Source organism: Drosophila ficusphila, unplaced genomic scaffold (assembly GCF_018152265.1).
Source record: "Drosophila ficusphila isolate 14025-0441.05 unplaced genomic scaffold, ASM1815226v1 contig_414, whole genome shotgun sequence".
Lineage (NCBI taxonomy): Eukaryota > Metazoa > Arthropoda > Insecta > Diptera > Drosophilidae > Drosophila > Drosophila ficusphila.
Window position 1 is genome coordinate 20,085,595 of NW_025064328.1, and position 14,877 is coordinate 20,100,471.

General features: G+C 47.2%; 1 protein-coding gene across 3 annotated transcripts in view; it reads right to left on the reverse strand.

Annotated features, from left to right (window-relative positions):
* The window catches only part of LOC108091132 (tyrosine-protein kinase Src42A), a 35,707-nt gene that overhangs the window by 7,840 nt on the left and 12,990 nt on the right, over positions 1-14,877 (reverse strand). Inside the window, exons 1-2 of one of the 3 annotated variants that reach the window (XM_017190163.2) lie at positions 11,586-12,699; positions 3,534-7,220 (exon numbers count right to left, since the gene is read on the reverse strand). The exons of 1 other annotated variant lie outside the window; for it this stretch is intronic. In XM_017190163.2, coding sequence (XP_017045652.1) covers positions 3,534-7,180 — 3,647 coding nt within the window. In that variant the 5' untranslated portion in view covers positions 7,181-7,220; positions 11,586-12,699. Of the gene's footprint in view, positions 1-3,533; positions 7,221-11,585; positions 12,700-14,877 lie in introns of those variants that run through there. One more of the 3 variants, XM_017190162.2, reaches the window with a different exon arrangement.

Genomic DNA, 14,877 nt, shown 5'->3' on the forward strand with positions numbered 1-14,877 from the left:
CATCGCTCACTTTCGAAGCAGCTATCAACGTCTTTCATTAGAATTGCTCTTGCATCAACTCTATATTAGTTAAAAAATAACTTATTTCCGGCATTCGAGCTTGCAGTTAAGCTAAAGTTGGTGGCCGTCATCAGCCTTGGAGACGATGCTCTTGCCAATTGACAGTTGTGGATCAAGCTGTGGACCATGTGTCTATTTTTAAAACCAAACCAAGCCAAGCCAATTCACGTTGAAGCGATTGGAGCCACACTTAATTGTTGGATGGCGCCAATTGCAGTGAATTTCCAGAGCAATTTCAAGCTGGCTCGGGACATGCTGGTTAAATAAGCACACAACACCGCGATGCATAGATCTATAGACGAACAATAACAATGTGCCTGCTCAAATGCAGTTTTTCTTCTTGGCTGTGAAATGCGAGCTGCTGGACTGGGGCCCATTTAATTGAGCCTGACTGCAGGCCGGACAGGATGCCTAAGACGGGGCTTGCAATCGCAACACACGGCACGCAGAAACACTTGCTGCACAAATTCCATATCATTGCAGACGACCAGCAGCTGGGAACGCAACCAGTTCGGACATCTAAAAATAAATATGGTCGGACGGACTTGGCGTGGTCCGCTCCGACCGGGGCAATAGATTTGGTTTTTATGGCTAAATAATTTGTTAATGGTAGGCTTGCTAGCGGAGTCCCTCCCTCCGCCCGAGACCACTTTTCCAGAATCGTTCAAACTGCGGCTGCCATTGCCATTCCTTTTAACGAGGCGATGGAAAATGGAAGACCACAAAACTATCAAGTTCCGGCTACGTTTTCAGTTGTCACTTTCCCATAAATTCGCTGCTGGTTAGCTCTCCGCTAAGAGAATTTTGCTAGCACGCGAAAGCAATTGAAAATCGTTTTTGGCAAATTCTCGAGCTTAGTGGCTGAAAATTGATTGAAATCAGTGCCGATCGAAACATGAGGCAATTCAATGTCATTTTCATTATCCACAGCCTGACGCGATTAGAATGCTCGTCGAGATTTTTCTATGGGTAGCATGTGCAAAAGCAGAACGAATCGAAATACGACACGTTGGAGTTACGTGTGTAGTTTTTGGGCAGGTCCGAAGCTCCGTTCCGCTTCAGAGCACTCGAAACAAGTAATTACCAGGCTGGCTTTCTTTGCGAGTTCTTAAAATTAGCCAGTCGCAATATGATGGCATCGGAAAGTTCCGGACCGAAGTCCGTCATTGTCGTGCAGTTCGTTTAAGGCCTGCACAGGAAGTGATCTACTTCAGGTCGGCGGACGGGGCAGCGCTTTGACAAAATGAATACTGATCGGGAGCACAAAGCTCCCAGCCGCACCCAGTCCATTTTCTGTTGTTCTGGGTCGAGATCAGTCAGAACCTGCTATGGTAGTATGTATTTAAGTACGGTGGTCAGGCACGCTAGAAACTTTGTCACCGAAACGAAACTGCACATTGGCGAGCCAACCGGCGGTTCCGTTGCACTTCTAATGGTTTTTTAATTTGTGGGACCGGCACCAAGACAATTGATAACCCGTTGCTGAGCCAGTGCATAATCAAATGTGCGACACAGCCACTGAAATGACTGACATTAGAGGGAGTGCTGGGAGGATATCTCAAAGTTGGTTGCACAACCAGAGACAGATAGTGAAAATGTAAACCCAAATACAGCTATTAGGAGCCACCAGAAAACAAAATGAATTGACAAAATGCAATCGCTTTCTTCTGATAAACCGTTCAAGTTCAAAACGTATGGTTTGATTTCGGAAACACTTTGGGAAACCATTTTTTCAAAATAAATATTTTTTGTAATTTGGATAAACATTTTTTTACAAACTTACATTTTTGCTATAGGTATATGTTTTGAATTTTAAACTGCTTAAAGCGTAATCATTTGTTTAGGAATTCACCAACTGCCAGAAGTTATTAGCTTTGATTGGCAATCTGTTCCTACTGCTAATAAGTGGCTCGCAAGTAGTAGCAAATATCTGGTAACTGGGATTTGTTCTGGGGAAAATCAATCATCAACAAAGGTGACTAATGGCAAAGCTATTGGCAATAACAAGGCGCTTGGCCATAGTTGAGAAGGCAATCGTTTGAAAGCAAAACCGCTGTCATTGTGGAGAACCCAAAACAAAAGCGAGTGAATACCACTGGCGAGCACTTCACTCCAGCCAAATGGGGAAACTCGGATCAGTCAGAACCCTACGTTTGGATGGATGGATGGATGGATGGATGGATGGGGGAGGATTAAGGGGGCAGAGTTATGGCCGAATAGCCGCAGTAGGTAGGTAGTAGGTCGTTCGTTGGCAAACTGTTTGTCTTTCTCGCTCTCTCCTCCACCCTCCGACGATCATCCGCGTCTATTGGCCCGCCACTCGCACTGTGCGAGTGTTGTAACCACGTAAGCGATCGTTGGTGCGAGGGAGAGCGCTCGAGCACGTTCCATCGATAACGTTATTAACCTGCTATATTTGACTATCGAATGAACGGGCAGACTTTTGGGATGGGGCATTTACCGTTTGTTTACTCGCAAAAGAAGAAGTTCATTAGGCGAGGAAAGTCGTGACAGTTTTTCGTTTTTCTCTGTTTTAATTAAACGATAAACAAACACTGTTCGACGCATTTTTGAGTGTTACCCCCGCTGCCTTTAGTGCCGCTCGTGGTCAAGTGGACAGGTGGGCGATGGAGCTGGAGATGGGAGGGAAGGGAGGTGCCGAAAGTGTGTCTTAACTTTTGCTTTTGGCCTCTGCGAGTGCTTCAGTTAGCCCGATTCGGTTTGGCCTGGGCAGCACGTGTACTGGAGCTTGCCCAGACATTTTTGTCAGCTCGCATTGACATGCAAATTTCAAACACTGAACCAATTTGAAGCGTTTTGGCCTTGAAGTTGCGTTTCTTTCAAGCGTATTTGTTGCAGTGGAAAATTTTGGCATAATCATTGTGGGCGAAGAAAAGCTACAATGTGCTTATTGTGCAGAATTAGGTAGTAAAAAATAACAGTAGAATGCATATTTCTTATGTTTTCTTTTCCTATCAGCGAGTCAATTAAAGCATTTTATATTTGTAACAGCAGAAGCTTGCTGTTTTCTGTACTTGGCTGGATGGAAACCCTGGAACCCCACCAATCCCGTTTTGTTTGAATGTGCGGCCAGCCCTGGTACCAAATATAAGCAATTCAATTATCCACAGTAGAAATAAAAAATAGTACGATGCTCTTATCAGAAATTAGTCATTTGAATGCAAAAATAGCTTTTGACAAGGGAGAGGAGCAGGCTGGATTGCAACCCTGGAACCCCACCAATCCCGTTTTGTTTGAATGTGTGGCCAGCCCTGGTACCAAATATAAGCAATTCAATTATCCACAGTAGAAATAAAAAATAGTACAGAAATTGACATAAGTATTTCCTTAATGAACACCCTATGCCGATGCTCTTATCAGAAATTAGTCATTTGAATGCAAAAATAGCTTGTGACAAGGGAGAGGAGCAGGTGAATGAGGAACGTGCGACTGAAGTAGGAGGCCAAACTTACGATTTTTCATTTAAAAATTCACCGTGCGTAAATTCTGAGAGCCGACGCGATTTGCCTTTCTTGGCCGTTTTCGTTGGCGTTTTTCCGAAGGACTTTGCTGTGGCCGGGCTCTGATCGACTGAGCTTGGGTTCGCACACGTTTGGGAGCAGGGGGCGGAGCAGGCGGTGGGGAGCGAGCGGGACTTCTCGTTGGCGGTCAGCTCCTCGGAAGCGTGCGGGCAGGTGCACTTGAGGGGCGTCTGGTTGGACCAGCGGCGGAGCGGCTGTCGGCTGGGAATGGCCGCCGACATCTGGAGGCAGTTGTCCAGCGAGTGCTTCTTGACCAGAGGCATCTGATGCCGCTGCTGGAGACAGCGGTGCTGCTTGAGGCTGCGGCGGGGACGCGGTGGGGAGGGCGACGACGCTGGCGAGACAGCCACGGAGAGGGAGATGGCGTCCAGCGAGCTGGACTTTGTCAGTGCATTGCGGGGGCACGGCTCCGGCTCGCTGCTGCTCTCTGCCTCCTGATCGCGCTCCTTTTCGAGCCTTCGCTGCTGGGCGATGATGCGCGTATAGACCTCTTCCGAGTCCAGTGGCAGCAGGAGGTTGGTGACCCCAACGCGCCGCTTGGCCTGGGTGCGCTTCTTTTGGCTTTTGGCCTCCTCCTTGGCAGCAGCATCCGGCTGATCCTCGGCAGCATTTCGATTGTAGCTTAGGATGTGCGACAGGCGACGCATCTTGTGCGGCTTGCTGGACTTTGCAGCGCCAGAGTCCGCAGCACCCGGCTCGGACTGCTCAGCCGGCGGCGTCTGGACGGGCTCCTCCACCTGGCTGACCACGAAGCGCGTTGGCTTGGGGTTCGGCTTAACGGCAGCACGGCCGGCATTCGGTCTCTCGCTCTGCAGGATGTCGTAGATCGTTCCGTACTTGTGGCCACTCGGCGCGGACACAGGCTCCGGAGCCAGGGACTCCAGAGTGCGCTGCTGACGCTGCTTCTCGCGCTCCCGCCTCTGGACGATGTCGTAGATGACGTCGCCCGAGGAGCGACCGCCCTCCAGGATCGAGCTGAGGCTCTTGCGCTGCCATCTGTCGCCGCCCTGCGAGGACTTGCGGTGCAGGATCTCGTAGATGGTGCCGTAGGTCATGTACTTGTCGTACTTCTGGTAGATGTCGTTCTTGCGCTGGATGATGTCGTAGATGGTGCCGTAGACCAGCTTGTCGTAGATCTTAAAGTTGCGCCTGTAGTGGGAGCCGGCGCTCTCGCTGCCGTTCCCCTTGGCTGCCGGCGCCTTGCTGTAAGCCACCAGCTGCTGCTCCTGCTGCTCCTGCGGCGCCACGTTCAGATCCCGGGCGCAGTTCTCCTTGTCAGTCTTTTGTTCTTTGGTCGAGTGTCGGCGCGGCAGAAAGTAGCTGGCGAAGCTCTTGCGCTGCCGCGAGTTCTGGCGCTTCAGCGGCGATGTGGCTGCTGTTGCTGCTGCTGCGGTCGTGGGTGCGACCACAGCCGAGCCGAGGGGCGGGGAATCGGAATCGGGGCATTCCAGTGGCTCGATTTCGTTAACCAGACGCTTGAATTCCTCGTACGAAGTGCGACGCTTGTGCGCCTTGGCGCGCTCCTTGGCCGCAAATTGGTGATCGAGAATCTGCGATAGAAAATCCGAGTTCTTTCGCATCGCCTCTGTGGTGGTGCTGCTGACTGAAGGTATTGCTGCTGCGGTTGTTGTTGCTGCCGCTGCTGATGCTGCTGCTAGAACGCCTTCGGCAGCAGCGCCTTTTTCACCATCACTGTCACCGTCGCCGGTATCCATTTCATCGGCGCTGGCGGCAAACTCGTTTGCGCAATCCGGTTTGCCTCTCGCACCGCGGCTGCCTGTGGTTTCTTGTTCTGAAATCGAGGAAAGTGGGATCACAGTGTTGCTGGCTGCTGTTGCGTCATCCGTCGTCGTTGCAACCGGCGGTGGCATGGTCGCAGTCGTGGCTGCGTCCGCGGCGGGTTCAACAAACATAGCTTTGAACTCCTCGTAGGATTTTCGGCGGTTCCGCGACTGCGTTAGACACTCCTTGTAGATGCACCGCTCCGTTTTCTCGCCGTTCGACGACGTCGTTGCTGCTGCTGCTTCGCCTGAAGAACTTGCTGCCGCTGCCGCTGCGGCTGCCGCCAGGGCATCCAGTTTGTTCTGCATCTCCATGAAACCAGAGTCCATGGAGCTGAGCGTGCTGGTGGAGTCAAAGCTGGTCTTGCGGCTCGAGTTATTGCTGCCCGGGGAGCAGGGCTTGGGCGGTGTGGCCGGCGGCGTCTCCAGCAGGGCCAACAGGGTGTCCTCCTCGTTGGGCGCGCACAGCAGGTCCACAGCAGGTCCCGCCTGCTGGCCCACATCCCCCACCCCAGTGGCCACTTGTGCCTGGTCGTCGTCGAAGCTGATCAGGTCGCGCCCGTCGGCGGCGGGCTGCGGCGACGGCTCCTCGGGCACCACGGCCAGCATGCTTGCGGCGGTGGTGGTCACCTCCTCAGTCTTGTCACCGCCGGCCAACTGGCGGTTTTTATTCACAAGAGCGTAAACGGGCAGACTCGCCTCTGCTGTCGGTGTTGTTTCTGCCTGCGATGTAGATGTAGATCGCGCCGCAGTCGGTAGCAAACTAAACGCTTCACTGACGACACTCGCTCTAGTCGGTGGGCTGGGCTTGGAATTCGGATTGCGATTCCGATTCGGAACCGAGCTCGGAATCGGACCGGGAATCGGCACCGCAACGGCCGACGCTTCTCGGCCTCCGCCCACAAGGCAAGCGTTTGGCGCAGCTATTGCCACCGCTCCTGTCGCCGTGGTCGCTGGCGTGTAAGTGCTGCGATTATGAAAGATTTTAACACTGTGCATGGGTAATTTGTGATGGCGATGGGTGCGGTTACGTGCGATGCCCATGGAGACCGTGCCGTGCTGCCGGTGTCGCTGCTGTCTGCGCGCGTACTTGCTGGCGATGCTGCTGACAGGATCCAGTTGCAGCTGCCACGGAGCTGGGTCGTTGACCGGCTCGTAGTCGCTCCTGCCACTGCCACTGCTGCAGGTCCTCAAGTAGCGCTGCAGCCGCCGCCCGGCGCAAGTGGGTCCGGTCCGCTGCTCGTTCATGCACTTGGCGCAGCACAGGAACTCGTACAGAACCTCCTCGGTCGCCCCGCCTTCTGCCGCCGCAGCATTGGCGTCCGTCCCAGGGTTGCTGTCCGGCGTGGGCGAGTACTTGGGCTCCAGCAGGAACTCAAGTTGGGCGGCAGCGGCTGCAATCGCCTGCCCCGTCGGAGCTCCGGCTCCCGCCAACGCTCCTCCCCCTTGCTTGGAACCCTCCGCCTTGTTCACGGGCATCAGGATGTAGGTGTTCTTGGGGCTCTTCGCCTGGGTCAACTGGCCACCTGCCGGTGGCTCGCCGGGGCTGGCCGGGTTGCTTGCCTGCTGCTCAACGATGGAGCTCTCGATGCTGAGCCCGCTGTCCAGCAGCGTGAAGGTGCCATCTGAGGGCAGGATGAGCCGGCCCTCGGCGGCGGCGTTCACCAGCTCCCGGAGGGCGTGGACTTGCTTCTCTGTTACATTCCCTTGCAGTTGGATTCCGTGCAGGGCGAACGCCGTGGGCTTGTTGTTCACCGAGTTCGGATCGGTGCACCACACCACGGGCATGGCCGTCATTATTGCCTTCCCGTACAGGATTGGATACTGGATTTAGCGACTGTGAGGGAGAAGAAGATTGGAGTTACACGAAAATATTCGGGTGGCCGCTGGTTGATTTCTTTACTGTTTCTGTGCTCCGCTGGTTGCTACATTTGAGAGATCATTGGCGAGGAATTCGATTCCGGCTCTTGTTTACCTCTGATCCGCAGCGAAAAAGAGTTCGTGCTTTAAAATATTTATGTTAATTACGCCGGGGGGTTTACGCAATCGAAATTCTTTTATCTGCCTAGAATTTTTCCTAATCTGCTTCATTTAGCCTTGAATTTTGGCTTGAGAGGTTCACCACATAACATGCAAAACGTATAAGATATTCAAGCAATTGGCGGCGTGTGCATGAAAAACATTTAGGCCGTTAGAAATGTTTTATACGATTCGAATGTGATGGAATGAATTGGAGCGGGTAGCAAATCACTCGGAATGCGTGGGTCGGTCGTGAGGAACATACAAGAACCAGACGTGATGAACATATCGGCGGAATCTACTGAACGGAACGACAATGTGGTCTTCTTTAAGGCTCCACTGTTGCAGTCCTTGGGATTTCGGCATACTATTGGTTACCAATTGAAAGATAAACTAACGACAGATTGCCGAACGCATATTTAGTTTGTTGTGGAGGTAAGTTGGCCCGCATGATTCACACAGAATATAGGGGGATGGAAGATTTGGCTGCTTATTTGTTGTGGGCAGTGCGACTTTAAATTGATTGCCAGCAATCTTGTCACGCGGTAACTTATTCATCGACCCCAACCAGATCAGCAGCAAAATCTTGAAAAGTAGCTCTCCGAACGCAGAAGTTGAAGGTGTCTTTCAGCTGACCATTGAACTTCTTTTTTATATGCACCACGTAATCAAGATCGTTTACCTCGAATCGAGATGGAATCTGATTCCAAGGCAGCGGCTCCGACTGAAGAGTTCCGCACGGTGGCAAGGTGAACGACTGACGAGAGCCGGCAAAGGAGCTCTTGAGACGGAGTGGCCAACAAGGCGATAAGAACCCACAGGAAGCGTTCAGCTGGACATCCTGTGGCCTAATCCCCTCTTGGCATCGCCATCTGAAACAATGCAGTGGACTTGCACTGAATTAAAGACCGTCGCTATACTGTCAGCATCAGCAAATGTCAATGTCAACAAAAACCGCAAAACAAACCAAATCGGAAGAGCATTCCCAAGTGAAACGACTAAAAGATACCCATTAATTACCCATTTGAAAATAACAAATTCAGGATACTCTTAAATGTAGGACTCCTCAAAAAATTATAGGCAGCATAAACTCTTTAGGTTTAATATAATAATCTGCCTTGCCAGGCAAGTAAAATCATTAAAAGACTAGTTTCACCTTAATACATTCGTCATTAATTTAAGTGCTGAAATTAAAAGTCTGACTCATTCCCGAATATTAAATGAGTCAGAAACTAAAGTTTTCAGTCCTCGCAATTTGTTTGTTAATTTTGTCAGTTGTTAACCCGCTCCACTTAATATTGTTTTTGTAACCATTCGAATAGGAATCCCTAACTACTAAAGAAAAGACAGAAATGTTGTGTATTATCGATAATTAGTCCCAATAAACTTCACTTTCAAGTGCGGTGTATATTTAATATCAACAAGAGTTAAATAATTTTAAAACAAAACAGCTGCTTTGTTGATTAGCACCAACAATAACCATAATAACAACGGCGGACAAAACCTGTTGAACCCGTATTGGCATCGCTCAGATTCTCAAAAGGAGATTGAAAGCTCCTCTGAAAATGTTTGTGTGTTCCTTTCAGCTACAAGATCTAGTCTCGTCGAGTTTTACAAACCTTTTTAACGCTACCTCATTGCTTTGAGTTGTGAAATGCGATCGTTAATGGGATATTAAAGAAAGTATACAAAGCAATGTAGAACAAACACTATTGACCAGTATCGGAATCGGTATCAAAAGCTTTTAGACCAATGGGATCGTATACATGCTTTTTTTTAACCCGCTGCCCAATGTAAACACACAAAACTAGTTATCAGAATACCACCTTATGGGTTCCTGCACACCCTTTCATTAAGAAAAGGACAATCTAAGGCTCAGCGAAAATCAGAAGCTCAACTCAAACACGAGCTGTCTGACTGACCTATGCTAACCAAATCGAAACATGGTCATTACAAAATATCGCTCGGTTTGTTTTCGTTTGTATTTCGTGTGGGAGTTGGTTTTTTCGCTGGCAGCGCGTGCCAAGAAAACTGAACAAGACCAACATAATAACGGGCATAATGAGCTGCAGAGCGAGTGGCATCGAGTGCGATTGGAGCTGTTGCCGTTGCCGTTGTTGTGGTTACTGGAAAGGTAACAATTGCACTCAAAAGTACTACGACCCAAATTGAACCGGTTTAGTGGTGCTTTGTTGCTGTTGCTGTTGCCTGCTTCTTTGTTGTTTCCTTCTAGTGCGCCAATCCACAAACACAAACAGCAAACCTCGAAAATCAAACAGAAACTCTTTCGGTTGTTGCCAACGGATTGTTTGATGGTTTGCTGCAACATTTGCGGTCGAGCATATGTTGCTAAGGCGGTATATTTATCTCCAAGAATTATGAAACCTACACTGATGAGAAATATAAACTCAGGCCATCATTCGGTGGCCAATGCGTCGTTAATTAGTACAAGTGGGCAGGAAAAAGTCTTTCCAGACTAAGTTTAAACTCTAGCCCGTACTTTCTCCACGAATCCAAAAATTAAATCAAGTTAAAGAAAACAACATAGCCCGCGGTCAGCCAGCAAATCAGTTGGTTGTCCGCGTGCTGCTACCCATTTATGTGCAAATGAATAGTAAGCTTTTTGGCCACCAAAAACATAGGCAACGACCGACAGCCACCAGCCAGCCAGCAAAAAAAAAAAAAAAAAAAAAACTGATGGCCAAAAATGAGTTTGGCTTTGATTTTGTGCCCATGATTTAGGTCATTGCACAATGGTAACGAGACCACTGACTAAATTTAGTAGCAGCCATTTTATTCCACTCAAAGCATTTTATCTGAAACCAATTCTCTTCCTTTACCCACATTATTTTGTGTGTATGGCGGCACCAAATATTTTTTTTGATTATTTCCTTTTTTTTTAATAATTTGGCTGCAAGATAATACCAACGTATGTGAAATATTTGAATATGCGTAGTATCTGTAATAGCTTTAGCGATTCCTCTGAAAAATAAAAAAAAAACCGTTTTCAAGTTAACCCGAGAACAGATCTCTGGTCTGGCAAAGACCACTGAATTAACACAAGCCAAAATTAATAACAACAATTTAACAGTAACTACGTTGGCCATGAAATGTGTCCGAGCAGAACTGCAATCTCTGCTTCAAACTTTGCATCAAATTCATGAAAATCGAAGTGTGCCTGAAATGGTGGGACCTGGAGAGCAATTTCATGAGGTGGAACAGTGAGGAACAGTTTGGCTATAAATTGCTTCAGCACTTATGGCAAAATGTCTGTGAGTTCAGTCGGGAAACGGTAGCAGAGGTTACCGCTCGCACTTCCAACAACAATGAGCGGACCACAAAGCCAGCCACCATAAACAATGAGCTTTTTCGCCTCTCTTTTGCTCTTCTGGCGCTCCACACTCAATACCTTTGAAAGCAATTTTCATGTGTTTTCAACTGAATATTTTGTATCTGTATCTTTATCGTTTTTTCTGCTGCCACTGCTGTTGTTAACCGACTCGGACTGACGGGAATGACTCATAGCACAGGAAATTTATGGCCATGGTACTCCGCGCTCTGCCGAGAAAAGACAGAGAAGCGATGTGAAAGAAGGGCCCTAGAGCCCGCTAATTCCGAGCTTAAGCCTCAACTTAAGCCACAGCTTGAACGCAGAGAATATGTGCGAAGTGCTGCAGCTTGGCTAAGTCACGTAAGTCAAAATTGATATGGTTTCTGCGGCCTGGGATGGTGGCTCGAAACACAAAATCGCCGACGAAGTGAACCCCAGTCGGTGAATAAAAACGATCATGTGCACGGAACTCTGCGCACCCGTATTCACACAAATGTATCACTCGTTTGGTGAGCCAGTAGTGCATTTTAGCACATAGTGAACGATAAAGTTCGCGAAAACTAGAGGAGGAGGACGACTTTGTGGCAGGCAGCCATTGCATAACTCCACCGAACCAGCAACAACGTGTCGCGACTCCCAGGAATTTTCTTATTTAATATGTTCGACTTTGAATTCCGCACGAAAAACGCAATTATAATTCCAGGGGCGTTGCGCCGAGGCAAAGCAAATATGTTCGCATGACCAGCAAAGCACACGCGAAACAGTAAAGAAAATAGAAAGTTCTGCCCCATCTCTATCGGATCTGAGATCCGAGTTGGGAATGGTTCCGCATACTGTAGCCAGGTGTTGTACCTTTTCCACTTTTGCTGCTACTGCTGCTCTCGTCGCCACTTTTCCATATCAAACTGGGGCTTTTCTGGATGCACTTTTAAACAAAGGAAACACTGGTCGTTAGAAGTAAGACACCAACACAGACAGGTCGCGCATGCGCCACTCGTGCCGCGAGCGACTAGGTAGATAGTGGATTGTGGATGGTGGATTGTTGATTGTTCCGTCGGCCCGTGAACGAAACAACTTGTAAGCGAAGTCCGCGAGCTTTGGCTGAATGCGATTAAGGCATTTGATTGGATTTCGATTTCCTATGTGTTGCGTGTACAGGCGGTATTCCGATTTTCGAACCGTTTTCGCGCGTCTTCCGATTACACGTCCGTTTTGTGCACCGCTTCGCAGACAACTGATACGTTTATAAAATTTTTATAGAAAGGTTTTAACCGCTTGCCACCGCACCGACACACTCGCAGTCGCCGTCTTGGCGTCTATGTGTGTGCCATTTGAGCCAAGCTCGCTGCTCAGGTGTAGGTGAACCGCTCCCGCTCTCCGGCTCTCTTAGCCGCCGTCGTGCGTTTAGTCTCTTATAGCTTGGCCAAGCAGTCCAACAGCTGATCGAAGAGCAGGCTCGCTCTTCACCCTCAAGTGCCTCGCTCTTAGATCGCTCCGAGATGAACTGAACAGTTTAGCAATTACGACAGCAATTAGTCACAAAGTGCGTTGATTGCAAAGATCAAACCGAGTTAAAAACAATTACCTCGGCGCTGTTACTGACAAAATGTCAGGTTGTATTAATTTGTTCACGTAACCAAAATAACTTGGCGTTGTCGCGTCAGTGGAAATCAAATTATGCGTTTCTAAATGTCTCCGCTTGAGTTCTTATGAACGCCATTGAACCCGTCATGGAAAAGGCATGCATAGTCGCTGCCAATTAAAAGATAGTGACCGAGACATGTACCAACTAATAAGCTAATGAATATTCTCCAAAAGTCCTGTGCAACCACAGTCGGCCAGCATTCATTGTATCATTTGGCTTCAGCACTTGACCAAACATACTTTCCCCGGCGTCTTCGGTAAATTGAAATCCACATGCACTTATAAACACAGGTGTTCGCCTTGATAGATCAGATTACCCGTTCCAAAACTTGATTAATACTAACATATCGGGACTTACCTAGAAATAGAAAATAAATAAAACAAAACAGTTATCAAAAGGTAAGAAAGAAATATCCTCAAGATAATATAAATAAATCAAATAATAATAAAATAATATTTTCATAGTAAAGTTTAACGACAAAACAGCTACTGAAATCGAAATGGTAAGAAAATAGCCGTAACGACAAAATCGTACATTTTATGTCTCCTTGTACCTGCCTAAACTTATTACAATTTGTGCATAACAAGTGAATAAATTAGGTGTCAATTAATCGCCATCTAACCGAGTATTTTTTTTTGCTTCCTGTGCGATTTTGGGTATATTCAAACTCACTTTAAAAAACACATTCACCGTTAATTGCTGTAGTTTTAATCGGAATTTATTTGACCGAAACAAGTAAATATTGCCGCTCGACCTTCCCGAAGAGCATTGCCCGAATCTTTAGCGCCTTGTTTGTTGCCGCTACTGACAAAGTATTTAAACAATTGCCATCTATTGAGCATTGTTTAACATGCCACATAATCGAGTACTTCGCCTACTCATACACGTCACATGAATTGAAAGAAGAACGCTGAATTAAATCGGTATTTCATGCATATAGAGGAATATGAATATGGCCGACACAGCACTTGCATGTGGCCCGATTTAACAATCGTCTTCTTCTTAGCGGGTTCACTGACATTTTCCGGTGATATGTTCGATAACAATAGCCGGTCACAACAAAAACAATGTGAAATAATGGATGGATATGAATACAAGTTTACAAAATGTAATAAGAAACTAATTTGTGGTACATAATCCGGACAACGTTTACTTAAGAAATGGTTAAGAAGATCAAAACATTTAAGAGATCTACATTTTATAAATATACAGTGAAAACTAAAAAATGTTTTTAAATATTTTGTAAAAAAAATAAATAATTTTTGAAATTCAACAGCCCCAAAACCGTTGTTATCATTTACCTCGTTAGCCGATTTGAACAAGAGTGCTTTGTCGCCTAAGCCGCATTTACTGATCATCTTTTGATACATTTTAATTCAGCGAAAACGGCAAATCAATATGCATACTGCGAATTAGTGCCACTGACATTGAAATTTGCCAAAAACGAAAACCTCATAAACCGATCAATTTCGCTGCGACAATTTAAAGCCAACAACAACAACAAACAGGAGAGGAGCAGAGCGATCTGAACTGAGCCTCGTTGCGTCAGGTGTCGTCTTCCGTATCGGAAGATGAAGCAAATCAAATAAAAACAAACAGCCACACGGTAACAAAAGCGGTATGAAAGCAAACAGTCGACTTATAGTATAGGCAGGCAGTTTCAAATCAACAAGTGACTATCGAAAAAATCACAATTGTTTCACTATATGTATATTTTAATTTCGGTTTAAGCCTGCAAGCACATAGGTTTTGCATTTCAATCGCTACGCTGGTTGATTGCTCAATGCTTAAAGTATAACAAACAATTAAGATATTTTCGCGAGTTTGCTGATTTCGACGTGTTTCTTTTTGCGAGTGATTTACGATCGGAACTGAAAACGAATAAAAATCGGTTTTTTAGATTTCGGTGTTTGTGGGTGGCTCTGGTCTAGACGTTCTTATTTATAATGTGTTGCGCTGAGAATTATGAAATGTGCACGATGCGCACACTGTAAAATTCCACGTTTCGGGTCAATGAGCGAGGAGAGCTTCCGAGTGGAAGCTCCGAATGCTCCTCGCATAATCTCAATGGGATGTTTTGAGTCCGTCGGCTCATTGGTAGTCCGACGGGTCAGTGTGACATCAAAGCATATTATTAGCGATTTATATAGCAGCGTAATGGCCAATTGTGAATTTACGGCTAAAACGTTTAGCACTTTAGCAAATAGTTCGACTCATTCGCCTTTTTCCCATCAACGGAAGTAAAGCAAGTCAAAAAAGACGAGCAAAAAAGCCAAAAGAAAAAACCAAAACATTTGTCCAAGCCCAGGTATTTCCCCCAAAAAATTCACTTGAATTAAGTCAAGATTCAGCCTCGTCCCGGACGAATTCTGCGTAAACGCTTAGCAATCATCGCTGCTCGTTGACGTCACTGCATCTGGCCATCATAAAATTAACAATAAACTGCACCACCCGACGAACATTGAATCTCTCTTTGACCTACATTCCGTGCTGCAGAGA